The 27284-nt window shown below is 46.6% G+C and overlaps 3 protein-coding genes across 3 annotated transcripts in view; 1 reads left to right on the top strand and 2 right to left on the bottom strand.

Annotated features, from left to right (window-relative positions):
- LOC119453621 (AP-4 complex accessory subunit Tepsin-like) overlaps positions 1-21829 on the bottom strand; it is a 68914-nt gene extending 47085 nt beyond the window's left edge. Inside the window, exons 1-4 of the mRNA XM_037715678.2 lie at positions 21692-21829; positions 9296-9368; positions 2671-2765; positions 920-1013 (exon numbers count right to left, since the gene is read on the bottom strand). Of these exons, the coding sequence (XP_037571606.1) occupies positions 920-1013; positions 2671-2765; positions 9296-9368; positions 21692-21733 (304 nt within the window). The 5' untranslated portion in view covers positions 21734-21829. The remainder of the gene's footprint in view (positions 1-919; positions 1014-2670; positions 2766-9295; positions 9369-21691) is intronic.
- On the bottom strand, positions 14929-21697 carry LOC119453618 (tyrosine-protein phosphatase non-receptor type 21-like). The gene has a single exon (XM_037715677.2). It carries the CDS (start codon positions 21168-21170, stop codon positions 17793-17795), a length of 3378 nt encoding a protein of 1125 aa, XP_037571605.1. The 5' UTR covers positions 21171-21697; the 3' UTR covers positions 14929-17792.
- A 463-nt stretch (positions 21830-22292) lies between the features above and the next one.
- Positions 22293-27284, top strand: part of LOC119453617 (fringe glycosyltransferase-like) — a 101205-nt gene continuing 96213 nt past the window's right edge. The window contains exon 1 of the mRNA XM_037715675.2: positions 22293-23179. Within this exon, the coding sequence (XP_037571603.1) occupies positions 22598-23179 (582 nt within the window). The 5' untranslated portion in view covers positions 22293-22597. The remainder of the gene's footprint in view (positions 23180-27284) is intronic.

Genomic DNA, 27284 nt, shown 5'->3' with positions numbered 1-27284 from the left:
GCTATTTTCCACATTATAATAAATTCCAGACAATTTCACTTTAACAACCGAAACTGAACAATGAGAGGAAAAATGTCCACAATGTACTGGCAGCAGGTGCCACCACTTGAAATGCTAGCGCAAGCGAAGCTGCCGATGCTGCCCCGTTGCCTTTCTTTCTGGTATTTTCAAAGCAGAGATTTCGAGACATCCGAGGTCCGGCCAAAAACTTTTCGAGATAAGAGGCGATAAATACATGGGTTGACACAAAGGCCAGAAAAAATTTCAACTTAGCTGACATTACGAGATACGATAATTTGAATAAACGAGGGTTTACTGTATATGTTAATACACCACATTGGCTCAAAGGGGCCAGCTTTGGAATGCTCCAGCAGTTGTTCGAGAGGAACATGGCCAAACAGATCTCCGAGGGGCCGCATTCTTGGGCCATATGCATCACTGACAAGCCACTCTGATAACTTCTAGTTAATAAAACGCTAAAGCTGCCCAGTGCGAGCAGACTCAAGTCCAAGATCGCCGCACATGGCACGAAAGCAATGCCTAGTGGAACAGAAAATTGTGCTGGTTGATATTAGCTAGACATGATTTGCTCAAGTGCTAAAGACACAACACACGGCAGCCTCGTGTGCTGCCAAATGACACGGAAAGGGGCGAGGGCTGTACTTGTTATCTGCCATCAAAGAAGGCAAGAGCTGTGATAAGTAACCGCGTCATTGCAAGCAATGTAATGGCGCAACTGTTGGTGTCACTTCCATAATAGATAGAGCACGTAACTTAAGCTAGTCAGTGCAGTACACGCCCCCCACTATGATGTATGAGGCGGGGCTCGTGGGCTATTGAAGCATGAACAGAAAGCATACAGCAACAAGTGTAGCAAAGACAGCTTTTCATTATAAAAAGAAATAAAGAGCGTACTCACTTGCAGCTGATCTAATGGCAGTGTCTTTCCTGGTCAGGATAGTCCGTACGCTGGCATGACCATTGGTGAGAACATGCTGTAGGACCCTCAGGCACTGCTCAACATCAACATGAGGACAAAAGAAAAGCAATTTATAACAATGAATTATTGATCCCCGTTTTGCGGCCTCAACGGCAATAACGTGGTCTGTGCACAGTTGTCCTTCATCGGGGCATGGTGCAGGTTAACTAAATTTGTTATCCTATAACATATCTAATTATTCCTTACCTAAGGGGTGCTTCTTTTATCATTAACATAATTTTTAAACATCACCCATGGCATGTAGCACAATTCTACTTCTGGAGCAAGATTACTCTCCAAGAGGATATTACTTGCACGAGAAATCGGAATTAATATTTGACTAATTAACAAATGTTCTCTAAGTAACCTTTAAACTAATTACATTATAGCACATACTTCAATTCAAGAATTGTAGCCGGTGACTTCGAAAGTTATACCAAACCAGAATTAACTTTGAGGATGACACTGGTCCGTAGATGTGCATTCCCAATGTTTGCAGCAAAATGCGCTGGTGTTCCACTAATCCTTTAGCTTCATTGCATAAAAAGCTTTTTCTCTTTTTTTAAATATAAGTGGAACAACAGTGCATTTTTACTGCAAGTTTGACTGCTCTTATCTCAAAAACTGGTGCTAGTTTAAAAATTTTCGTTCCAAGTGAATATGCTTTCTGAAATCACTGGCTTCAATTTGTGTAATTATTGCAATATGTGCACTAAAGTAATTAGTTAAACAGTTGATTACCAAACATTCGTTAATTAGTCAATTATGCACTTTGACTTCCAGTGTAACACCCACCTCTTCGAGTAATGGCGGATGATGCCAGATCTGAGACCAACTTTAGTGTCAAATTAAAATATCTTACGACCTTCATACTTTCCAAGTGCCATTCTTTTTACATGTGAGAAGTGCGTTGTCGAGGTTTTACAACTTTGAAAGTATGTGTTCGTATTTGTCGCATCGAGGAAAGCGGCTAGGATTTCTGGCATAAAAAAAAGTGCAAGCAACTCTGTCTGATGGTAGAACACTGCGCTGTGAAGCAGGACTTGGGACAAAGGCGTGATGAACTGAGACACTATAGACAAACATGTGTCTAGTGTCTCAGTTCAGCGTTTCATTTCACGTGTGGCTTCAGATGTTTCTCTATGCTTCATGTGTGTATGGTGCCCCAGTTCTTCACATTGTTCTCCTTATAGTCTTGCTTTGCAGTGCAGTGTTCAACCATGTCTCAGAACAGACAGGCCCACTACCAAACTTTACAGGCAATTCTGTCCATTAGATAGCTCTATTAATTCTGAATGTGTCACCACCACTCAGAGTACATTGACGATAAATAAGACTGTGCATGCCTTTACAGATATATGTCATCTTCAAAACTTTACTGTAGCACGCTGAGCAAGTCAGTGTACATGCGGACCACGTCTATGTTGGTTGGTGCATTCACGGCTTCAGTTGTGGCAGGTAGTATAATTACTACTCAGTGGTAGCTTTGGCAGCTTACAGGGCAGGAGAGTTTTGGAAGCACTGACCAAGGCATTAAAGACAAAGGTTTACAGGAAGATGAAAACTTTAGGTGATGACAACAACAAGGCAGGTCTCCAGAGCTGACGTTTTGACAAGGGGATTGTTGAAACACCTTCTCCAAGGACATCCCTTGTTCGAACACTGTTGAAAAACAAGCGTGCCAGACTAACCTTCACTTTCGTTGGTGATGGTCCCTCCATTAGGGCGCCCAGAAGGTAGTCAACAACTTGCTCAGCATACTGACCATCGTTCTCCAATGTCATGGCTGTTTTTCATTCAGATTGAGAAAAATGGCAGCACGAGCTCAAGAAGGAAGCTCAAGTGTAGGATGGACATCTGGGATAGCTTTTTGCTGCAGCTGTTGCTGCTGATAATTAGAAAAACCAGTGCAAATGTAAATATGCAGAGAGGAGGGATAATGTGGTGTTCTTGTCTTCTCGTCTCCGACTTGTGCTTGTACTGTTTGACAGCTGTGCAAGGGTTCTCTGTCCATGCATACCTAACCAATATCATAAGGCACAATGCCTTTGAAAATGGCCCAGTGATCTACCTGCAAGAGTGTACAAAATGTCAGATCACAGGTGCAGCATGCCTGTGAAATGTTTTGGCAAAGTTGTCATGCCTTAAACTGTTGATAAACATATACATATATAGGTACCTAGAAAGATGAGCAAAGACAGCAGCATTGTAGATTTTGAATATTGCAATATTGAAAGACAAAGAAAAAAGAGGCCTAATAACAAGTGACTCGAATTTTAGACATTTCACAATTTCATTCACACAGAACAACTTATGAAAAACACATGTTAAAGGGGCCCTGAAACACTTTTCTAACTAATCTTAGAATGGCCTCACTGTTAAAGGACATTGTCTCACGATTCTCACGCCAAAAAAAGTTTTCGACTCCTTTAACTATAGATGGAGTTATCGCACTGATACCCAGCATTCTCTCGCTTTTCATCTATGCTAGTGCACTGGAAGCTACACAGCAGGGAAGCCAAGAGGGCGAAGCCCCCGCCAAAACTTGAGTGTTGCAGAAGTTAAAGCGGCCGTCGCGGCACCCGGTGGCAGCCACGGTAGACTACGCTACGCAGCACGCCACTACTGCCATCTCGGAGGCCACTCGCAGCAGACGCAGCTACGCGCAGTGCAAAGTTGAAATGCTTTTCCTGTCTTTTTGAGACTGCACACACATACATTTTTAATTTATTTAACTCAAGATGAGCAATTATCTATTACTAAGAAGACTCTAGCGACCACACAATTAGCCAATAGCGTTGACGCACCAGCTGTTTTCGATGACACTGCATGACGGCAATGCGGAATAGAGAGCAAGTAATTTTTCGCTGTTTCTGACATGAGATTGTAAAGTCCCTGCTGCATGCAGTGCAGTAATATTTGGCTCGCATGTTTACAGGGGCCTCTACGACAAATTGGCAATGTTTTCTTACCACGTTCCAAAAAGTGTTTCGGTGTCCCCTTAAATCACACTACCAAAAGCACTTGACTCTATCCTTACCACTATAAATGTGCCCATTATACGTGTTTTATGTTCCAACGTTTTCTTTCAAGACTTAGTAGTTGCAACTTATACAATAATACATGAAGTTGTAACATGACCACCGGTGTTCTGAATGGCAGTAAAACAGCGATAATTGCTCAGACAAATTTTAACATGACAGTATTAAGATGTGTCACAGAAAATCCGGGGTTGGTGTTGGCATCGTTGTCCATTACAGAAAATTATATTTAGGCATATGTATACGCCACGCCTTGCTATATGACATGCGGTATATGCGGGTTATATTGCCCCACCATTCTATCACCAAAATTGCTCATACCCTGTCTTACATTCCTGACAAAGTTATTCCTCAGAACTTTGAGAATGATAGCCCACAAACAAATGTCACGAAACAAAACACCGACAGCACATGCCTTTTATGTTGAATCTTCTTAGATAGAAATATTAAAAGTGCAAAACAATAACAGAAACCTGAAAATGATGTAGTTTTAATGGCGCGGCAGTGCACTACCTCCAGGATCGGCTCACACAAGAGGCCACGTTTCAACAAGAAAGCTCGCCTAAGTGTGCAGCGTTTGTCGCCAGCGTATCTCAGTAAACATTACGGTTACATAAGCTGCAGTTGCTGGGAAGCGTGAGAAACAGTCGGGGATCTATGAATGCTATCACGTTCCACTCTTAAAGGCGAAGCTTAAGCGTCCTCCAAGTTTTTGAGAATTCTTATGTGATACTTCAAAGAGGCACCTCAAGGAAACTGAATGAAAGTAATAACTTGCTTTTTCTAGTATACGTACTGATAGTAAAAGAATGAAATCTGAAATATACAAAACATGCACCTGGATTGTAGTTCCCACCTTCTGTTACTAGACCACAAAAAAAAAAATATATTATGCAGATTTGTTAGTGTCAATACTAGCCATCGTGATGCCCATGCTATGCAAGAAAGCCGTGGCTTCGCAAATGTAAAGACAGGTGAGTCTTGCAAAGCTTTGATTGTCCGGTCAGGGAGCATGCAAAAGGCGCCCCATACTTGATTATCAGCTTTTCTGTGCAAGCAAGGAGGTCTAGTGCACGTTTAAATGGCGCTGGAGCCTCCACATGATTTGTTCAGTTCCTATACAGTGCTGACTGTGTTGTACAGTAATGTAGAGTCTTGCACAATATTGTACAGTAAAGAATAAGAGCACTTGCACAGGAAGTGTTCAAAATGTGAGAGGTTAGACAGCTAGTCAAGCTTCGGTCGAAGGTCGGTCTGAAATCAACAGTGTGCTCTTATGTGAGTGAAAACCTCACACGGTGGGAAGGATTGCTCGCAATAATTTGTACATACCATATTTTTCCGCGTATAACCCGCGGAAATAACTGCCATGCAACGCTCAAATCTTTTCACAAACAGTTCACTCACGGACGCACGACTCGTCCACAACGTATCTTCGGCCAGCGGTTCTATTCCCCCCTCTTCGGCAAAGCTGATAAACCTGGATGCTGTGTAGCTTCACAGCAGCACGCGCTGCGCTGCTGTGAAATTACACCTCTGAGTAAAACTCGCGTATAACCCGCACCCCAACTTTTCTTTAAGCTTTTTGAATTTTTGGTGCGGGATATACGCGCAAAAATATGGCAGACAGCCGAAGCGCTGACAGATAAAATTAAACCACGGTGGGGACTTGACAATAGTTGCGCTTGATAATAGTCGAACCCGATTATAAAAATAACATGCACTCAAGAGCATCCACCGCTGTTTGAGACATCGTTAAAACAACCTACACGTTGGATCAGAACATTTACGACCATAGAGAAGCTTCCGTGTCTTCACTGCTGCTGTCATTTAAAAATTATGTTGCTGAGCCAACTAAAGCAGAAATTTAGTATCGTTAATTGAGGAAGCACTAGGATCACTGGAAGCTAGATTCGACGATACCTCCAGTCGACTCCCCACTCTGCTGAAAACTGTCAAACCAACAGTATAAAGTGCAGTTGTCATTTTATACAGTGCATGGTGTTACTAGTAGAAGAATTCAAACAGAAATGTTTAACAACATGTGGAAAAACTGTCAGCCAAATTGAAAGATTGCCTTGGGCCCGGTAAGGAAAGAGTTAACTTCTGCCGTAAAATAATTATGAAAATCTGTTGTACACAGTGGAATCTCAATGATATGATCTTCACGGCAACTGGAAAATAAAATGTATATTCCGAAAATCGTATTGACCGAAATACATTGCTCCTGTAAGACACTGGTCGGGAAATAAACAAAAAACTTATTATGCAGAATGGTATCAACGAGATTCCACTGTACTTAGTAGTTATTATTTTTGTAGCAATTATGTAATATTTCTGTACTGATTGGACTAACAGCTGTATATTTACTGTGAGATGCTTTATGCTGACTACTTTAACAGCACTAGTGTTTAGTTTTGTAATACTACTCTTCTCACTTATTTTCAATATTGAATGCGAAGTACACTAACGACTGTACTCCAAATACAAAAAAATGCAAAAGTGGTTATGTTGCCTGTGGAAGGGAAAGGTAGTCAAGCCATTTCAAGCTTTTTCTCTCTTTCACCGCCATCAACATTATCTGGATGGAAATAAAGCAATTAGTCCTTAGTATATTGAAACACAATGCTGTTAGCTCACCACAAGATTGCATATAATTTCGTGGGTTTTGCTGAGTTCACAACGTTTTCATGTACCATGAATGATGCAGAGCTTAAAGGATATTGATGTCCAATAAGGCTGCTTGTATTTTCTATTGTTTGTTTGTGCAACGAATGCTATACTGCTCCCTCGAAGACATGTTAATAAAATTGCCACCCCATCACACGCAACTATACTGGAGCAGGAGTAGGCAGTTGTTAAACAGTTATTCACAATGTACAGCTCTGTAAGCAATGAGACATACAAAGATATTGTTTTTTTCTTCTTCTGATGTTATAATCTAAGAAGGTAGCCGTATTTCATGCCCAACTTGAACCTTCCTTAAAACAGGAAATTACGTGAGGTGATAAATGCTAAAACACGTTTACTGAGGCATCACTTTTTGAAGTCTCGATTCCTGTGCGGGGCGACCCATTGGTAGGTCACTTGTCATACTTCTCTGGTGGGTCATGACCCACCGCTGAGTCACCAGGGGAGTTGTGCTCCTTTGAAACTTCCTTAAATTAAGGTGCAAATAGATGATGCCCCGACACCTCAGATCAGAAGCAAGGAAAGTTATTCCTATCCGTTGATGTCTCTAGCAAAGATGTCTCTTGCACAGGGAAGTCTTGCACAGCCACACAGGAGGAATAACTGCCATGACCCGCCTGCGACCCATGCCGCAGTGAATGTGTTAGCTGTAGCTAAACCCGCAATTTGCCTTGCAAGTGGTGTCTGCCTCTTCAAGTAATTGAGCTGATATGACAGAATAACAATATCGACTGCGGGAGATCTCTAATAGATTTGTTACCATTCAAACAGATAATTAGGCATACAGCATTCAGCTACAAAACTTATATGTGACTATAATGTCTTGTAGGACTATACGCATACTACTAAACGCTCTTGTACCTCGCCATTGTTTAAAGTATTCTGCACTACCCACAGGCTATCATGCAGTATCAACCAGCCCAAACTGTCATCTTCCTGAACCACTGAGTGCATTTATTAAAGGGGTCTTGAACTATCTTTCAGGCTTGGTGAAATAACACAGTCTGCGGCCGGATAGCATACGTTGCTGTGAACATTAATTAAATTCAGCCAAGTTCTGTAGTCGTGCACGGCCTGCGGAGCTCGCAAGCCGAGCGCGAAGTCACCTGTCTCTCAAACGCTTTGTTTTCGACAGAAGCCTGCTCCTCACTCTTTTCTGGACGTTTTATTTCGTAATATAGCAGATCATAGCATATAGGAATATGCGGCTGCTATTGTACAATAGCTGACATCAATCAAGAAGAGTGTTCTGATCAGTGCACTTCTTCCTACTGTTACTGTGTATATTTACTGACGAAGTTTAATAAACAGGCTCAAGTTAAGTGAAAACCTGCTTTTGAATTTCGATAATAATTATGTACTTCGAGAAGGAGTGGACTATAGCATGCTAGCGCTCAGCCACGGCCACCCGCGTAGGAATTAAACTTTGGCCACCCTGCTTATCGGTGTCGTAGTTGCTGGGTCTTGCTAGCTCCAACTAGTTTTCAACACTCAATTAGACTCGAATCACGCTAAAATTAAGGTCAGACCAAACACATGCTTTCCAGCGAGCACTCGCTCGTGGTTAGACGCCTAGGCAGACTTCACTTCGTATTGAGCTATTCACAGCATTTCAAAATGCGCTACTTGGATGTGGCTACTATCTGTCGGTCAAGCTGGTCAAGGACAAAGTCGGTCCGCATCACGTTAGCACAGTCAGAACGGAGCACTGAGCACGAGCACGCACTGAAGCCCAGTCGTGCACAAAGCAAACGCTGCACATATGCACTACAGTTGCATGTAGCTGCCGTCTGCTACGTAGTGTAGATACCGCAGCCGCCGTGCAGTGCCCAACGAGTCCGCTGGCTGAGCGCACTGCGGCTCGCTGAGGACAACAGCGTTTGGCGTGTTGTAGGAGCCAAAATCAGAAGTATTGGTGTCTACATGAACAGCCAAAATCAAAGTTGAACTACGCACCATGGTGATGTTCAGTAAGCGGAGTGTTATGGGCACGCCTCGCTCCATCGTAGCCTTCACAGTGCAAGTCATCGAAGAAGGACAGAGAAAGACTGCGTAGGGGATGTTTGATTGCCAATAACTCCGCTTCTGCTGAATGCATTGAAGTCCTGCTTACGGCAAAGTATTTATGAAATAGTGTACTTAATGTCTTGTAGGACTTCAAATGCATTTTGTGACTTCAACTTCAAATGCATTTTGTAACTTCGACAAAAAGTTGTTCAGGGCCCCCCTTTAAATGATGCATAGCATTCCTGACAGCCCTACCAACAGGCAGCATACTGGACCAATACAGCCATACTGTGTTATAACGAAGTTGCATTCAAGACTAAAATACTTTCGTTACATACGATATTTGTTAAAGCATATAATCGTTACCTGCCAATACCAGTGAGAAATATTACAGATATACTCTGTTATATGCAATAATTTATCATATCAAGGTTCAACTGTGCCAGTAGCAGTGAAAGTGTCTTTCTCCTTTTTTTGGTGGGGGGGGGGGGGGATAGACAGTAGTACCTACAAAAGAGGCCAAGCCCGCTCACCAACCTGGCAAAGGCCAGTAAAATGCCGACTTCTCAAAGGATACAGCTGATCTCCTTGTACAAGTAGCCAGGCACGGGGGCTTCAACATTGGACGTGGCTTCGGCCAACAGCGGCACCTGGTAGGAGACAGTACAAACAGAAATGCACTGTTATCTTAAAAGAGAGAGACTTTCACTGTTAAAATGTTGGAGGTCAGCCTGCAGTACACGCTTCTGACTTGCTTCTCCACATGAAGGGAAGAGTAAAATGGCACAGGTAGGAACAGAATAGGCGTGAAGATGAAACAATTGCATGATGTCACACATGGGGACTAGTAATGCTTCGGGCTAGTGCACAGAAGCCAGCATTGCCTCCACAGTCTGCATTACTTGCACTGTTGTTTTAGCTGCACGTGCGCTCAAACCAGCAAGCAACTGCTGCAAGGCACAGGCTGTTGGTTACAGATTACGGTCCTTCACTGTGCCATTACCAGCAATCCACAGCCACACCTGTGCGCGGCAAGTATCACGTTCATACGAACACTTCCCATGAACGTCCGTGCAACTTGAATCCCCTCATGGTAATAACAAAATTCACCAGTTGGAGCAAGTATGTTTCTTGCAACACAAATTACTCACTCGTAATTAAGTAATGGAGCAGTAAATATAGTTGCAATAAGCATCTATGGTTAAGGAATGTTATCCACATTCCTGTGTCATCACCGGTCAGACTGCTCGTGTGACACCAGTAAAAGATGTATACTGGAAACACAATTAACAGAATGCCAAACAAAATGGTGTTGTTGAAGGATTAGATGTTTCGGCTTCTACATAAAAGCCTTGTTCGCTGACTACAGTGAGCGAGCAAGGCTTCCGCATGGAAGCCGAAACATCTAACCCCTTCGACAACGCCATTTTGGTCGGGGTTCCATTAACTGTGTTTCTAATATGAATCTACTGCCCGAACAGACAAGATGTCATCCAATTATTGATTTCACCAGTAAATGAAGTTAGCAAAAGCAGGGTGGCAAATAAGAAGTTCTTGTGTGGCCAGTAAAAACTGGTGTGTGACATCAGTGCAACATAAAGCGGAATACCATTTACACTATGCTAGGCACAGAATCCGTGGTTGTAACTTTAGTGATATTTACATCATTGCTATGATGCTTGTTCTAGATCCACGCAATAAAGAAACACCTTCAAAAGCAATTTTTCCAGAAAGCTTGTGCTTATGACCTGACACTTTGTAATGCAAGAAATAATTTTCTAACAGAAAGGAAAAATTAAAGTAGGACACTGCCAATTGTTCATCGATGTAAAATGGGAGCATGTATAGATGTGAGCGTACGCACACATTCTGCATAATTGTCGTATATCGGTGCAGACTTATTTCAGCTTTACATTTCATGTTTCTGCACCCAATTATAACTTCGTCACTTTAAAATTTAGTCGGAACCCATTTCTTGCAGCTTCAGCATGATTACAAGCAGCAGCAGAACAGATATACACAATTTTAAAGTTTCAGCGAGAGACAGAAAGAAGATCCTCTTTACTGCAACCTCCAATCCGAGTCGCCTTTTCAATGAGTTTTGTTGCGCACACGAATGTGCCTTCACTCAAACCTGCAGTCCAAATCACATTTCGGATATAAGAACATGTGCTACTTCAACCCTAGTTTACTTGGAAGATTAGAAGTTTGCCTGATATACATCATTACTGCTAAAATGAGATGCGCATATACGTATTTGTGGCATTGTAACCGGCCAGACGTTGATTTTTCCCTGCCTTTTTGCAACAAATTTCACACACATTTAACAGATTTTACAGCACATGTATGTCAAAGAGCGTCTTAGAATACATAAGCAATGCAATTTAGATATCATTAATTTTGGTTCTGCTCATAATGTTAAAGCATTGTCATGGTGTGTAAAACTACGGATGCAAACTAAGGGATGCTGAAGGCGCATACTGAGGCAAGTGATGATTAAGATTCCAAGGAGTCCAAAGCATCACATCTGCCTACAACAAAACTTTTGTAAATGTGAAAAATGATGAAAACGTAAACAGGATCGTGCAAGTATGGTACCAGCTTCCGTGACATGACGTGCCTCTTAACTGGTAAATTGTAATCAACTGCCAGTACTAAAAGATCACAAGACTTCACCAATTCCTCTGGTTGTGAAGTCCAGTTACTGCCGATAGCTAATACTCCCCTGAACCTCCCAAAAGCCCCCCCCCCCCCATGTGCAAAACTTCAGCAGTCAAACAGGAAGTCCCTCCCACAGTAAGCAATGACAGCTGTATGACCACCATAGTGGCATGAAGAAAGTAATCGTAGCACTCTGCTGAACAACATCCAATCCGACGAAGAACCTCCTTTGCAGGATAAATAGCAAGAGTAACCGCAGCGGTGAACGCCGTACTGCAAATGACGGCCGCATCACACACCGGTCCCGCTATGGGAGTTCATTTCTTGCTCTTGCCTATGAAATACACTTGCAAACAGGACTGCACTCCGAAGACTGCATCACATGTACTCCAAGCCACGTACAAACTGCCAAGCATGGAAGACTTGCGACTGGTCGGTGATTAGTGCATCTGTCTCAAAATAGAACATTGTTTGCTGCAGTGGCACCAACCCAGTAGTGGTGACAAGCAGTTTAATCCTTTATGGTATGGTGAAGCTAAAGCTGAGGGTTAGGAAGCGATCAGACGAGGGCGGGTGGCACAATGACAGTACCATTATGACGAGATGACGATGTAATGGAATAGAGAAAACTGAGTTTTGGGCTTTTAACTGCTATTGCAGTAGAAGCAACATTGCATTGCAACGGGAAAACTTTTGGACAATTTGATTTTTTAATAGAGGAATCTGCCCACTGCAGAAATGAGTAGCCCTTTCAGTCGGTAATCTTTTTCTGCAACTAAGTCATCTCTTGGTACGACAGACATTGCAGTGTCTAGAAGGGCAATCTACCACCGAATTTTGGTTCAATGTTTGCATATTAGTGCAGCTTTAACATCACATTTATTATTACTCAAGATTCTGGAGGCATTACTTTTGTGCACACACTTGTAGATTGAGTGGCCGATGGTGATGTGATCACACAAGCATGACACATGAAAGCATTGCCCTTTGGTTATCCTGTGTCACTCTTAGGAAATGTTTTCCAGCATCTAGTGTTGATTACAGCCACGAGCAATGGTACAGGGGCCTCCATTCTTATCCGAAAAACTTCAAAAGAACATTTTGCACTCACTGCTGCTTTGTTCACACTCAAACTTTGCATCAAGAATTTGTTGGTCCGCACCATTTAACTATTATTACACTTCACATCTTTGCGTGTCTAACTTCTCAGGAAAAGATTGTTGACTTATGTATGCCAATATGACGACCGTCAACATAAACGAGTTCTTGCACCATTCGGACGTACTAGGGGCAGAGTCTAGGGATATGTTTGCTAGTTCATGGCCTAGCTCAAACGCAGTGACAGCGTTATGAGCATGGTCATTGCTGGCCGTTCTTAGGGGCCCCAACGCAGGCTGCACTGCAGGCAGCACCCCGATGCCAGCCTTCATTGCCGCAGCCGCACAAGCTCCTAGCTGACCTCCAACATGGAGCCGATATGATGTGACGTGAAAAACCAAAATTATGGACTACTAATTAAGGAAACCGTGCATGCAAGCTGTTGTCTATTTGAATGAGATCATCAACATAATCCTATATTTATGTCCACTGCAGGACGAAGGCCTCTCCCTGCAATATGTACAAGTGACTACTATTTTATAATCATTGAGCATTACATTTGAAGGCAAATTTAGGCCTCCGACACTAAGCTGCATTGCATTTACATTTGATACGAACCACACCAGCCTTCGCCACAGGAAAGCCATCGTGCAACTCCCCCGTAACAGCCTCACTGTAAAAATAACGCCATCGTATGCACAACTCATCATCAAAGAGCCAAGCTGCTACCGAGATGTGGACTGGTTTCGTTGCATGTTAGCAACTAAGTGTTCCAATCTAGCCAAATGTCAAAACCAAATGTTTCCTTGAATGATGTGAGCCAAGGAATGCAAATCTTTCAAAATTTGGGTAAAAAAAATGTCGCACTTTCACCCGAAAGGCGAAGCATCAATTGCGATAGCAACTTAGTACAGAGCTGTACGGAGTAAGGAAGGTAGTTTTATCAGCTGTATAAACTTGGACATGCAGCAGCAACAGAAACGCGCAGAACTGTTGTCGACGCTGTCACCGTTTTGCCCGCGTTCGCACCGAACGTGCGCGGTGCTGGCGACTGTTGCCGAGGCCTCTGGGGGCGGCTCGGAGGTTTTCAACAAGACCAGCAAGGGAAACTCGTCGATCAGCGTCGGAAGTCTTTACCACCTTCTTGCCTCGCAACATTTTTATATAAATACGCATTTGGTGCCGCAGCTAAACGTCACCTCCCCTCACTCCCTCACGTCCCCCCACGGCTTTTCGCGTGACGGAAGAAGTCGCGTTTGCTCTATATATATGGTGATTGTAAAGGAGGAAAGAGACGCTTAATTCTACAGCCCTTCAGGGAGCACGGCGCAGAACGCACGTTTGTTCTCCGCCATGCATTCGCTCCCTGTGAAAGCGCGCGTCCCTCGCGCCCTTTCACTCGCACATACAGCGTCCGACGCACGGCGATGATTTCATTGCCGTTGACGTCATACGGAACCTGACGGCGACGCTGACGGCAGAAATCCTCTTTGAGTGTCCATATAATTGCTATCGCAATAAAACAATGCATTAGTAAGTGTAAGACCTTCTTTTCAAAGTTGGGAGAGAACCCCTTCTTTAACCTGCATCTGGGGCCCCGCACTTGGAAGACCCTATGAATTTCCCCAAGTGCTCTGCTCAGTCTCCTACAAACGCTTGTCATCTGCAGACATTCAGGAATGAAGAACATAAGCGAAAAAGTGCTTAGGGGTGCAAATACACCAACCAACCAGCCACCCACAGACTATGCACAGTTAATTATGGGCGATAAGTTCTACAGGCCACTTATGCAGCTTCACAAGGACTTCACACATTTATGTAACAATTATATGCTGCATGGAAAATTGTGATATAAAAGTAAGTTACTGTATGTGGGCGCTAGTTTCCACCTGCGTATGTTGCCTCATCGGCGCCACATTTATGGTGCAATAACTATTCCGAGCCTTATACAACGCTTTCTGTAAACCACACCTTGTGCCACTTCGAACAGTGTCATGCAAGCTGAACAGGTTTAAAATTGTGCAGAAACCATCGAAGATAACTGTCACAGTAAGTAAAATTTATGCCGTTTTTAACCTATAGTATTCCTCTCGACGGTCTTCTCGTGTCTGGTTGAAGCATTCTTTTCTGTTGCACAGTTGCACCTCGCAATCCAGTGCTGGCGTGACGCCAAAAGTTGCAGCTGTGTCTAAACTTCATCGCAAATGTACATCTCCCTTTTGCTGTGTGTAGTAGGGTTGCAGAACATGTAATGCGGAAGGCATCCTTTGTGCCACCGACCGAGCACAGCAGTCCACTTGGCAGCGGATAACTGTGTGCACTATCCTCTCCACAACACCCATTTCCCCTCACATAACCCCCTCTTCCCTTTCTGCAGTCCTACAGTAGCACAATCAAAACCCATCCAAGACGGGAAACCTTACCAAGTTGTCAGAAAACGAAACAAACAACTTTTCTTGAATAGTTACCGGCTGTCTTTTATTATCGGTGGCAACAAGGCATTCACCTTAAGGTAGGCAACACAAAAAAGGTTCCAAAAATAGTTCTACATTCCTCTACATCTTCAGCAGTTCATGTTGTAAACAGTTGTCAACAAACAAGTCTCACCGTGGACGGATGCTACGAAAAAAAAAAGAAATAGAACAGCAAGCTCGGCATGACTCTCTACCAGTCAATATCGTCATCGGCGTTCCTCGCTGTTATGTTAACAATAAGTTAAGTGCACACAATTGCTCACGTTAAAAGGTAGTGACATACACAGTGACGGGCACATGACGTGTGAGCTCTCCGGTGAAAGAGGGCGCTAACAATGGTTATTTGCATGTGATTGTGCAGTGAAGATTTGCATCTACAAATTGCACGGTGTGTCAGTGTGCTCAGTACAGAAAGAGAAAACAATAACATAAGCGTTTGTGCACCGCCCACACAACACGGCTTTCGATGCCTTCTAATACACATTTCAACAAAGAAAACTGTTTAAAAAAAATGTACAGGCATAAACGAAAATCAGCTGCCTAAATAAACATCAGTTATTCAGCCTATGCCCACATTCGTTTTTAACTTTTTCACAACCAAAACGCTTCAAAAATGCTTCCAACAACTTGCCTATAATCAGCAACACAAACAGTAAAATGACCAACTGTAGATATAACAAAAAAGGTCAAGATATATTCAGCGCATCAGCTGCCATAATTCATATCAGTTATATGTCCACAACTACCCTTAACTTCATTACTAGTGAAGTGAATGCTTCAACACGATTTTGAATACTTCTGGCCTCAATCTATAAAGCACAATGGCATTGGACAAACCAGTACTCTCTTATCTAGTTGAAAACCAGGTCACCTGGTCGACGTTCACAATTTTGCTCTTTAACTCTTTCGCTATCATGTTACCAACTTACCAAATTACGTCACATTTCCAGTTCTGCTGCCTGAAACCAACAATGTAAAAAAGTGCAAAAAAGCAAGCACGCATTTTCAAACATTACCAACAGGTCCACAAAGGCCCAGCGAATGGCATGCAGATTTACACGTTCAGTCAAATTAAACAAGATCCGCTGTTTTGACTGCAACGATTTCCTTTTTATACATTTTCCTGCTTCAAGAAACCTGCAGGCAGCTAGTACTAAGTTAGCACTCTCAATGATGAAGACTTGAGTACTAGGCTCCACAAAAAGTAATCAATGCTTGCACAGCATCTACAGAGCATAAATAAATAAAGTAGATGGTCATAAAGGACTCTTTCAGCTAATCTGGTAGATTGTCCAAGCTCAAATTTCACATGCAGGTAGCATTTTGCAGTGTGTTTTGTTTAATGCAATGTTCGAATGCAGCGATTGCCCATTTCATTCAGAATAAATCAGAAGTAGGCGTCATTTGCAATGATATTGGACAAAACATGTCCATAACAATGACAGACAGTGCCACTGTTTCATTCACAAATATGCAGACGTTTACGGTACCAAATGATGTGTAGCTGTGATTTACCCTGGACAATAGAGGCAAGCATTACCCTCGAACATGGTATTATAAATCTTGCACTTCTAAGGCTACCTCTGCATGAAATTGAAGCATGGATGAGCCAGCAGTGCACCATGACCAGCCATTTATACCTGTCGCGATCATTCACATAACGTTCAGTATAGCGCTGCTAAGAGACCCGTGATGATGCTTCCTTGCAAAGGCAGCCTGTGCCTACAACGTATCTGACAGAGATTTCGAATAATTTGCTTCCGCTGAAAAGCTCTGGAAGGCCACTTGTGCAACTACAGCTATTCGGCTTTATGTAACAGATAACAAAATGTCGACGCCAAGGCACCAAACCTCAACTGACCCCCAGGGTAATTCACTGGCCAGAGTGAAACAATGTGGCCCACATGAATAGCTCGACCACCAAACACTGTGCGTCGCCGCAACTTTGTCAATGTACTCGTAATCTTGCTTGCCAAACCCGAGTGCATCATGATTTGCCGAACAGTAGGCAGAGGCATTCCGAGAAACCATGGCAGAGCGAGCCTCGAACAACGCACATCGACCCATGTGGTGAGAAAGTTCCCAAGGCAACATGCGACCACTCGGCAACTGTCATACCCCTGGTGGGTCACTTATTGAAAGGCCTTCGTCAACCGAAAACATTTTGTCAGCGAGTGTCCTTGAACTTGTTGATCAAAGGCACTGGAGGTTTTCCTGTTGCGAAATGCCAAAGTCTGCATGTGCATGATGTCGGCACTTCACAACCCCCCACGATGGTATCTACATACAAGTATAAACAGTGAAGACCTTTCCTTCCATCCATAAAACAATGGCACAGTTCACTGACACAAGCAGAGAGAGTCGTGTCTTGTAGGAGCTAAGTAGAACACCGACATTCAACTGCAGTGGTGAACAGTGGTAGATTTCAGCATCTGGGCAACAACCTTTGATTTCTTTTTGCAAAGTGCATTTGAAAGACTTGACAGTACTTTATCGCTTGGAGCAGACTCCAGCTGCGTAAAGAGGGAGATGTAGCACTGGCTTTTGATGCGTTTAGAGCATGCTTGTTCCCGATTTCATCTGCGTAAGATGCCAGTGTGTAGGTAGCGCACTACTGCTTGAAAGTTACAGTGGTTGCCAGACATCACTTGGTGTGGGTTTTTAGACAGGCGCTGGCACAGACAAGGAATCACACAACACAGGTGGTGTAGAGGACAGGCATCATGCGTTCGATGACTACCAAGCTGCCTAAAGTCGCTAGCAGTTTTGCTGGTAATGCCAAAGCATCAGCTCGTCTCTTCAGCATTCGATGATTATACCCGAGAATCGCCGCGCAAGGGCTTATATGAGGCGTGAATTCCGTAGGTACCGTATCAACACGTGGTACACAAACTTGTACTGTGCCAGAGTCTGTACACTGAGCATGCGCTGCATTCGAACAGAGCTCAGCACTCTCGGCACGTCCACTGGAACATTGTGATCCAGACAGAAGAGCAAGATGTCGCACAGAATCACCACACCCGACCTGCCCACACCTGCAGTGCAATGGACCACCATGGGTGTGTTGCGTGCTCGCAGCAGACGCTGGTCACCCGAGGCCAGCCTGCGCACAGAGTCCACTTCCTCCATGAAACCAAGGAAACCCTGAATGTCCCCTGGCGTGCCATGGTCAGGCCAGTCTGTATACCGAAGATGCCAGACGTTTCGGTGACTGCAAGCGACACCTTGGGATCTGCTCACAGTCAGTGAGGTCGTCACAGCCACTGCAGAAGACACGACACCCTTCCTAGTGACTCGGTATTCGCCAAATGACAGTGCTGCGTCATCACCATCAGCTGTAGGCCAGTACTGAAAGCACTTCTCACGGCCATGTTCATCTTCAGTTTCTGTCAGCATTACAACCACACCCACATGGTTTTCCCAGACCATCTGCCAGAAGCTTTTGGCAGTCTCCCTCGTGGGTCCCTGCGCCGCTATGTAGAAGCGCTGGCTATCCCCCACGCTCGCGGAAACATGGGAGGCATTAATATAGCCTGTTCGGTTGTCAGCTGTTGGAGTCAGTCGTACACGGTTCTCTTCGTATGGAAGGACATCGCTGAAGCGATTGCGAGAGGTGTTCTCCGAGAGCAGTGCCGTTGTGAAGTCAGCATTGGGCTTACGCTTGGCAATGCGTTCAAACTCGAGGAAGACCTGGCCATCCTCCAGTCGGCTCTCAAGGATTTGCTCAGGCCGTAACTCTTTGGACGTGGTGGTTGATGGCGACTCCTGATCCCCACTGCTCTGGTCACCGGTAAGCAGCTGGTCTGGCTGGGCTACTGTCAGAGTTAGACCATTCATGGCTGCCACCATCATGGGACCCAGTGGATGTGCTGGCGATGCCTCTTGACTTGGAGGCTCTCGTTTTTCCTCAGTCACCTGCTTCCTCGGGGGCGGCACAGGGGTGGCATCTACTGGCTTGGTCGCTGCTGCTGCCACTTGTTCCCGCGTCGTCGGAGAGCTGACACACACCTGAATCCTCTGGGGCTGAGCAACTCCAGATACTTGCGCATTCCATGATTCTCCGACTGGAACATAGGTTGGGAGCACAGGCCTTGGAGGCTCCACAATCGATCTCAGAGACTCGGACATCATGTTACCATTGACGGCTGCCTGGTAATGTGGCAAATTTGGCTCCGACCCCTGAATAGTGCTCTGGCTGAGGTGACGACGGGACACCAGATCTGGGCTTGCACTTGCTCGAAGCTGGTGATGGTTGCGCGTCAAATCTGGTGTGCTCGCACTCGGACGTTGGCCATACGGATATGGAGGTGGTGGCTTGTACTGATAGTTCAGGTGCATGTTGGCAAACAGCTGTGCAGGATTGACCTCGTACGACAGTCCCTGAGATGTCAACTCCGGAGTGCTGTATGTGTGCAACGGTGGAGCGAGGAGCGGTGGTGCTCTGCCATGTGCAACACCATCAATGCGGTTGTTGTTGTTCGCAAGATCACCAAAGGACATGGAGTCGCCAAGCTCAGTCAAATCAGCAAAGTTGCCATAATGCATGTAAGACAGCGGTGGAAGTAGAGGGTTGCAAGAGCGTGACAAACTCAAGTCCAGTTCATTTGTCGCTGCCGACGTCGTCAGTGCAGGATGCTGCTGGTGATACACTTGACTATTCTGTTGAGTTTCGAGAGGAAGGTCGTTGAGGCTACAGCTGGTGACTCCGTATTTGGTGAGCACTGCAGTTTCGTAGTCGGGTGCCTGTCGGTACGATGGCAGAAGTGCTCGCCGCAGATCAGTTGCACTTTCAGAGCTACGTGGGAGGCTCACATACGAGTGGTGCATACTGTTGACTTGCTGACCGATTTCATTAGACACCATTCTAGGAATGTGCTCCGTGGAAGCAACAGCATTCTCTCTGACAGGCAGAGGGTTGGTTGGATGATGGTCATAGCCGTTCTGGTTTGGGTTGACCAGTTCACTGGTGCTACCAGGAAATGTGTAATTCTCGCTGTTTCGCGTTTCAGTGTGGTAAACCCCCAGCTCGTCAAGTGACTCACGGCTCTCTCCAACATCTGTCCCTCGTTCCCCACTAGCGTTTTCCACATCTGGCACAGATGCCCAACGAAAGCTGTCGCCAGCACCAACGCTACCACTTGTCGCCCGCGTGTACGTCTCTCCCATCATGCCTCCCGGCGATGACGCAGTCTCCTGCATGCCCATAAAGAACCCGTGTTGCTGCACACACATCTTCCATATGTACTTTGCCGTGCTGACGTCGTCAAGGTGGAACTGGCCGGAGTGCGCGGCGTCGCGACCAACAATCTTGAAACAACGTTTGTGGTGGATGAGGTCCACGATTTCACTCCAATGGTACACTACATGTGGGAGCTGCTGCTCTTGGGTGGAAGTGTGCGCTGCAGCCTGCGAGTTATCCTGCTCGAAGCTCCGGCGCACATGTCGCGCGGTCACTCCCTGCACCGACACGCCGAGAACCATGTCGACGCCAGAGGCGTCGCGGACTTCGAAGCGCTCTTCGCCGTACCCTTCAAGCCTCTGCACGGCCTGTATGTAGTAGAGCTCCGCGGTCGCGTGATCCAAACCCTGCAGACTTCTGTGGGCGTTCACTATCTCGTCGAGCAGCGCCGCCTCCTCCTCTTCATTGGCGCACGCGAGCAGCACCGACTTCGGAAAGAGGGCGAAGTTGCGCAGGTACTCGGCGGTGTGGTGTTCGGGCCGATGGTCGCCGAACTCGGCCTGCAGGCTGTAGCTAGCCAGCCGGATCGCCTCACGCCGGTCGCACGGCAGCTTGCCCTCGATGACGTCGCTCTTGAGCTGCGAGAAGTAATAGTAGCGCGTCACGTCACTCTGCAGAAGGCGGCGAGCCTGCGCGGCGTCCGGAACGTAGAACATGACGCCCAGCTGTAGGCTGCAGCAGCCGCCGCCGCTTTCGCGCGACGACGCTGCGCCGTGCTTGTCGAGCTGCTTCTTGAGCGGCCGCTCCAGGTCCACCCATCGCTGCTGGCCGTCTCGCGTCTGGTATCGCAGGCCGAAGTACTCGGGTTGCGTGATCTGCAGTCGCTGGCACACATTCTGCAGGCACTCGCGACCCACTGTCCGAGAGGAGACGATGCATTCGACCGTCGCGTTCTCGAGAAGCTTGACGGCGATGACGCACAGGCTCTTGGAGACGACGCTGTAGTGCTTGCTCTTCTTGAGTTTGAGTCGGAACGGCATATTGGCGTTCGCAGGCCTCTCACTGCCGTAGCAGGTATCGTCACCGTTGTCGTCGCTCCCGTTGCTGAGGAGGCCGTCGCGACGCGCATCTTTTTTTCGCCGCCCTCTCACGGCATGCCCTGGCGGAGTGGCTCCTCCACCGCCGTAACGCGCCGATGACGAGTCACACACTCACTACTGCTGCTGCTGCGGCGGCAACGCCTCGCCTCCGATTACTGAAGCGCTCGGGAATGCCAAGCAGCGACGCAGCAGCGCCGATAGGCCTAGCGCTGTCATGGGGCGTAGGAGGATGGGCGCCGCGCCACTAGCGAACCAACGACGCTTGTTTGTGATCGGCGGTCCCGCTGTATAACTCGTTCTTTGTTTGGCACTTTCTCGTAGACACACACTCGCTCGCGAACGCTTTCAGCGCGCGCGCAGGGGTGGGAAAGCGGCCCTCGGCGTTGCGCCGAGGCAGCGAGGCAAGAATTCAGGGTGTGTTTGTTCCGCTAAGGCGGAAGGCTTCGTCAGGAAATGTGTACCTTTATCAGAAAACTCAGGTCCTCTTTCAGCGCTGCTTTCATTTTGCTTGCTTTTCGAGAATACCACTGCACGAACAAGGACGACGCACCCAGTTTATGTTTGTTTATCGCGTTATGTGGCTAGAGGACTCTGTCAAAGAGTTAAAAATTTACAACTGTTGCTTAAATTGTAACAATAATAATACAAATCTTTACGCAAAAATACTTAAATATAAACATTAGTGCTTTATATTTTTGTAATAATGAGACAATGAGAAATAGTAGTTGTAGTTCTATTTGTGCATGTGCGAACTTTAACGAATACTACCTATTTTTTTTATTTTGATGCCTTTTTTGTTTATACGTATCCCAAATTCAGCGCTGAATGCTTTATTTTTAACTTCAAAATGTTTTATTTGTAACATTAGTTTGTTACGTTTCCAAAAGATGGCGCAAGTTACTAAACACCGTGCGGAAAGGAGGGCAGTCTCTTGCGCGCTTTTTCGCGCTTCCCTCCCCTCGCTTGACCTCAAGCAAGCCTTCAACCTGTTGCGTGTTGCACGTGCGCACGCACACCCGGCAGCTGGAGTTGCCACTCTCTCTTCCTCTCCATCTACGACGCGCTCCTCTCTCCCTGCTGCTAAGGGAGAGATGGCTCCTCCCCGTCCTCGCAAGGATAATAAAAAGCAAGAGATAAAACAGTAAACACGAGGAGAGCTGCAAAACTCGCGGAGAGCGAGCACTCGCTCTAAAGAAAGCCGACCGCCCCGTCGGAGTGGTGCCGGAGCTGCGGCGAGCGGTGCGCGTGCTGGTGGTGAAGGCGTGCGGTTGTTGTGGTGCTGTGTGTGGTGTCCGTGCGGCCTCGGCGCCGTACGTACTACAGGGACCAGCGATGGACGGCAGCGTGAGGCCGGCGACGACGTCGTCATGAAGTTTCTCAGCGTGCGCAAGGTGACCCAGGGCACGGCTCTGGCCGTGTTTCTGGCCGCCTTCTACGGAGCCTTGCTGCTGCTCGGCTGGCCGCCGCTCGGCCTCGACTGGCAGCAGCAGACGACGGCGCTCGTTGCAGACGACGCCGCTCAAGATGGCGGCGCGCACAAGAAAGCAGCAGCAGCGGACGGAGAAGTTGCAGCGGCAGCAGCAGCTTCGTCCAACGTCAACAACAAGCTAGTGTTCCTCAGGGCCCCGCCCGGGTTTCATCAGAGTGCTAGTCGCAGGGTGTTGAAGGGGGGAAACGACTTTGATAACGAAGTGGAGGATTACGCCGACCAGCCGTCGGGCGAAGACTTTGCTCCCGACAGTGTCGGGGCCGATGCCGACGTACGCGACAGCAACAGGTCGGCGGGCCAGCGTACTGCGGTCAGCGGTGGGACGGTGCCCGAGGAACCGCAGCGGTCGCCCACCACGCGACTGGAGGACGTGTTTTTCAGTGTTAAGACGACGCGGACGTTTCACAGGACTAGGCTGGACGTCATACTCAAAACGTGGTTCGTCCTCGCACGCGAACAGGTGAGCATTTGCGATCGCTTCGAGTGAACGTGCTTGCGGTGCCGTGCATGTTCCCGTTCGCGAGACTTCGCGTATGTGCCTCTCTTGGTTTTCGCGTGCGTTTATCTGCACTTCCCGGGGCACGCGGCGAACGCGTACTCGCGCCGAGTGCGTTGCTGTCAGATCCGCACGACCTACGTCTAGGTAAGGTACGCTGTACTGACAGGAGACGTACAGCTACACACCTCTCGCAAATGTATGGCAGCTTACCTGTATATTGACATTTCCTTTCTTGAGCCATATATACCACATTCCACGTGTGGAATTCTGCGGGTGGCTGACATAACACCACAGTCAGGCTGATCGAGACAATGAGCTGTGCCGTGTGCTTGATGAATGCTTTTTAATAGCGTTCCATCGACGGTAAACACTCCTTAAGCTCGGTATTTGTTATCCGCGGATGTTTCCTGACCATTTCTGCGCTGTACGTTTACGTTTCTGTGAATTAAGTCTGTCGCTATAGGAAGTAATACTTTCTCACTTACATATAGGTACTTTGGCGTGCCCTCAATTTTGCGCACGTGCTCAAAAGCTGACCTGACACGCGTAATAAAATCGTACTGAGTAGACTGTCCGCGTAAAGCAGTACACGTGAGCGTGATCACATGTTACGTACGCGTACTCTCGCTCTACGTGCGTAGTGGCACCGAATTACGTCAGAAAACAGTGTAATTTATGGAACCATGATTCAGCTCATGTTAACTTATCGTAATGGTCTTCTTTTTTTTTTTTTTTTAATATGACTGCGGTGCATAACGAAATCAGTCATTCATTGCATTCACTTTTTTTTTTCGGTTAGATAAGACTGAAGTTTGACACCGAGATGATTTGACACCCTTGGCAATGATGATGAGGAACAATAAGAACAGTTTCATGAAGCAAAACGCAGCATGATAATTCGATTTTGAAAAAAAAAATGAAAACACGGTGAGAATGTTCATCTTTCTGAGTGGAAGCTCAAGTAGCATTGCTTAACCATTAAACGAGAAACCGTAAAAACAGTACAGGTGTAATCAAGAAACGGAAGAATGTGCATGCTAAGGCATTACAAAATACTCGGAGTAGGCCAACTAGTACCTGCTGTATAAGGGAAAAATGCAATTTGTACGCACAACGCATTTGCGTTTGAGTGGCAACACTGTTTCGTTGTTTCGTTCATCAGAATCGTACGCGGTGTTCGTTATATCAGATATTCGTTGTAGCAATGGGAACGGGAATCGATGTGAATAAGTGTGCGGCCTGCGCCTGTGCAATACGTACGGCGATGACCGACACGCGGAGATGACTTGGGGACCTCGTTGTGGACCTACGAATGCACTGGTGGTATATGCACCACTGTCCACCTGGGCAAGAATTAGTGCAGCACTACGTTCGGTGCGCACGAGCTACGGCGCTGTCGGGGCCGTGATGAGGTTCGAGGCAGCTTTGAGGGGAATGCCGAGAGCTGGCCGTGCCGTTGTTTATTTTTCCAGTGAATTTTAGGGGGAGGTTGAGGGGTGCCATGTCTGCTTAACCTATAGGGTTCCTCTGAACCTCAACCCCACTCTTGTATTCTGGAATCTTTTCTTTCTAGAGAGCTAAGCGGGTTTGTTACGGTGCACACACAAACGCTTCTCAAAGGGGTTGAGACACCAAATATTGAGGGTGTAAAAAGCCTGCTGCAGGCGTCCTCTGTATGCAAGAACACTCAACATGAAGTGTTGGACACAGCGAACGTTTAAAATACATTTTACTTCGCTTCCAAAGAGTGCCTAAATGCTCGTTCTCGCGATCGACACCCATCGCTAGCGCGATGGCCAGCGACGTCACTGTGTTGGAAGCGTAACGAAAGTTTTAGTGACGTCATACCACGTTAGAGTGAAGTACGTAAATGAGCGGTGACCCACAGCAGCGGGAAAGCCTCGAGAGTCTAGAGTTCAGTGAGCCGCATCGGCTGCGAACCGACACCGGGGCTCGCCTAGTTTTTCTCAGCGTATTGCCGAACTAGCCAAGCACGTGTGTGCGAGAGCAGACGATGCAGCAGTGCTTGCGTCACAGCTTTGTGGGCCCACGTGACCAAGCTTCCTAGACAGTGACGTCAGCTGCCATGTGTGCGGTATCGGGGATGGTATAATCCACGTGCCCGCTCCGGCAGTGCAAAAGGCTACGCCCAAATTGTTCTCCAAAGGCCATAGTGGCTTGCCCCGCATACAGTAGTTATTCAATGTGGCTGAGTGCTCGGAGGGAAAGGCCACTTGCCGCGTAGTTAAAATGCCAGATTCGAAACTGCACATCATGAATGATCGTCATTTTTGACATTCAGCTTTGTTGGACCTGGGTCACAACTTACAAGCGATGCGAGTTCGTGAATTCGGTGCCGCCAACCATGGAATTTCCTACAGAAATTACTAGGCAACTGTGGCGCAGCCATCGCTGACCTATAACCACGGGATTTCTGGGTAGTGCGTGGATTTTTTTTTTTTTTAATCATCGTGAATGTGCTTTCATACGTTCTCGCGGTGCATTACTTTCTGCGCTCGCACGTTTGACAAGCGCACACCTTAGACAGCACATAAGAAGGTAGGCGCTTGTCTTGCGTCTGTACCTTCTTTTGTCCTGTCTAAGATGTGCGCTTGTTGATCCTGCAAGCATGAACCAAATATTGCCCAGGAACTCGTTCTCTTTACGTACTTTTACTACGCTTTATCTTTCTTAATCGCCACGATTTTTTTTTTTTTGCTCTAAATGCGTGAAGGGCAATAAGTGCTTCCACACTCGCATAATCATTGCGATTTTTTTTTTCATTTATAATGCGATATTTTGTTAGCACTGGTCAATTTCGCGAAGTCATAGAGCTGCATTCAAAGTCTGAAAAACGAAGTTTACGCTGTGGTGCTATCCTGGGCATCGCCAAATTCCTCCATATTGTCGAATTATGCAATGGCGGTATTTTTGAGCCAATCAGAGAGGCCGTAGCAGCTCTCTGGACCAATCCGAGCCGACAAAATGGCGAATTGGATAATTAGTCGAAATTTGACACCGTGCAGAATAGCTAAACCTGGCTGGACCACCGTACCCGCTAGATACTATAGAGACCCCTCTCGGGCAACTTCTGCCACCAACTAGGCGATGTCTTGTCATCCCCGTTCATCACTTTACTAATGATGATAAGGATCATTATTACAGCTTCCGCCCTCACCCAGGTGGCGCAACAGTCGACAGGTAGCGAAATAGTGGGTCAGCTGGCGTTCCGTTTTTTCTTTCTTTTTTTTTTAATCGAAACACGTGTTCCTGATGGAAGTAGACTAACGAGCTACACACCGGGGATTATAGTGGATGTAAGATGTAACCCACTCGTGAAGGGGGGGGGGGGGGGTGTTCCTGCCGGTAGTCTGGTTGCGACCGGAAGCGGCACTGTGGGCGACTTCCGCAATGCGCGCGGTGGCGACTGCGCAAATGCCCGAAACCCGGAAACAACGTCCAGCTCGTGCAGTCTAGCCTAGCGACGCTTGTTGCCCAATTCGGGAAACGTGTCGTACACGTAGTGCGCGTCAAGCCGGTGCATCTGACGCGCCACCACGCCCCTTCTAATGTGTGCGTGCCGTTCGTGTTACGCAACAGAATTAGGCGACGTGCAGTGGTCGTGTCGAGGATAAGTTGGCGCATCCCAAAATGACATTTCCGTGACTTCGTGCGTGTCAACCGCGAGAAGGCGTTGGGTCCATCGCACGACGGGCGTCTGCCTTATTTTTATTTTTTCCTCCTCACCTCGTTTCGTGTGTAACCGCTGTTAAAGGAGTGCTCCGACTAAAAACGAAGAAGTACTTGGGCTATTTCATTTGTCTACTTACGGGTGGTCCAGCGCAGAGATTATGGCGAAACGGGCCCAAGAACAAAAAGCGGAAGTGTTACAAAAGAAAAAAAAAGAGGGGGGGGGGAGGGGGGTGCCCGCTTATTTGTCAGTCGTGTCATTTGTCTCAACTTCCGCGTATTCTTCTCTCTTTCCCATTTTGTAAGTGTGACTCGCGGCTTTTCCTGAATCTTGCGACCTGCCTTGCTATTGTTGTTCAGTGTTTTTCATGTCGGG

Source organism: Dermacentor silvarum, chromosome 5 (assembly GCF_013339745.2).
Source record: "Dermacentor silvarum isolate Dsil-2018 chromosome 5, BIME_Dsil_1.4, whole genome shotgun sequence".
Lineage (NCBI taxonomy): Eukaryota > Metazoa > Arthropoda > Arachnida > Ixodida > Ixodidae > Dermacentor > Dermacentor silvarum.
The sequence above is the reverse complement of the archived record's forward strand: the minus strand, read 5'-3'. Positions and strand labels throughout refer to the sequence as shown.

Coding starts and splice junctions, on each gene's coding strand:
- LOC119453618 (XM_037715677.2), bottom strand. CDS start 21,170: ATGCCGTTCCGACTCAAACTCAAGAAGAGCAAGCACTACAGCGTCGTC.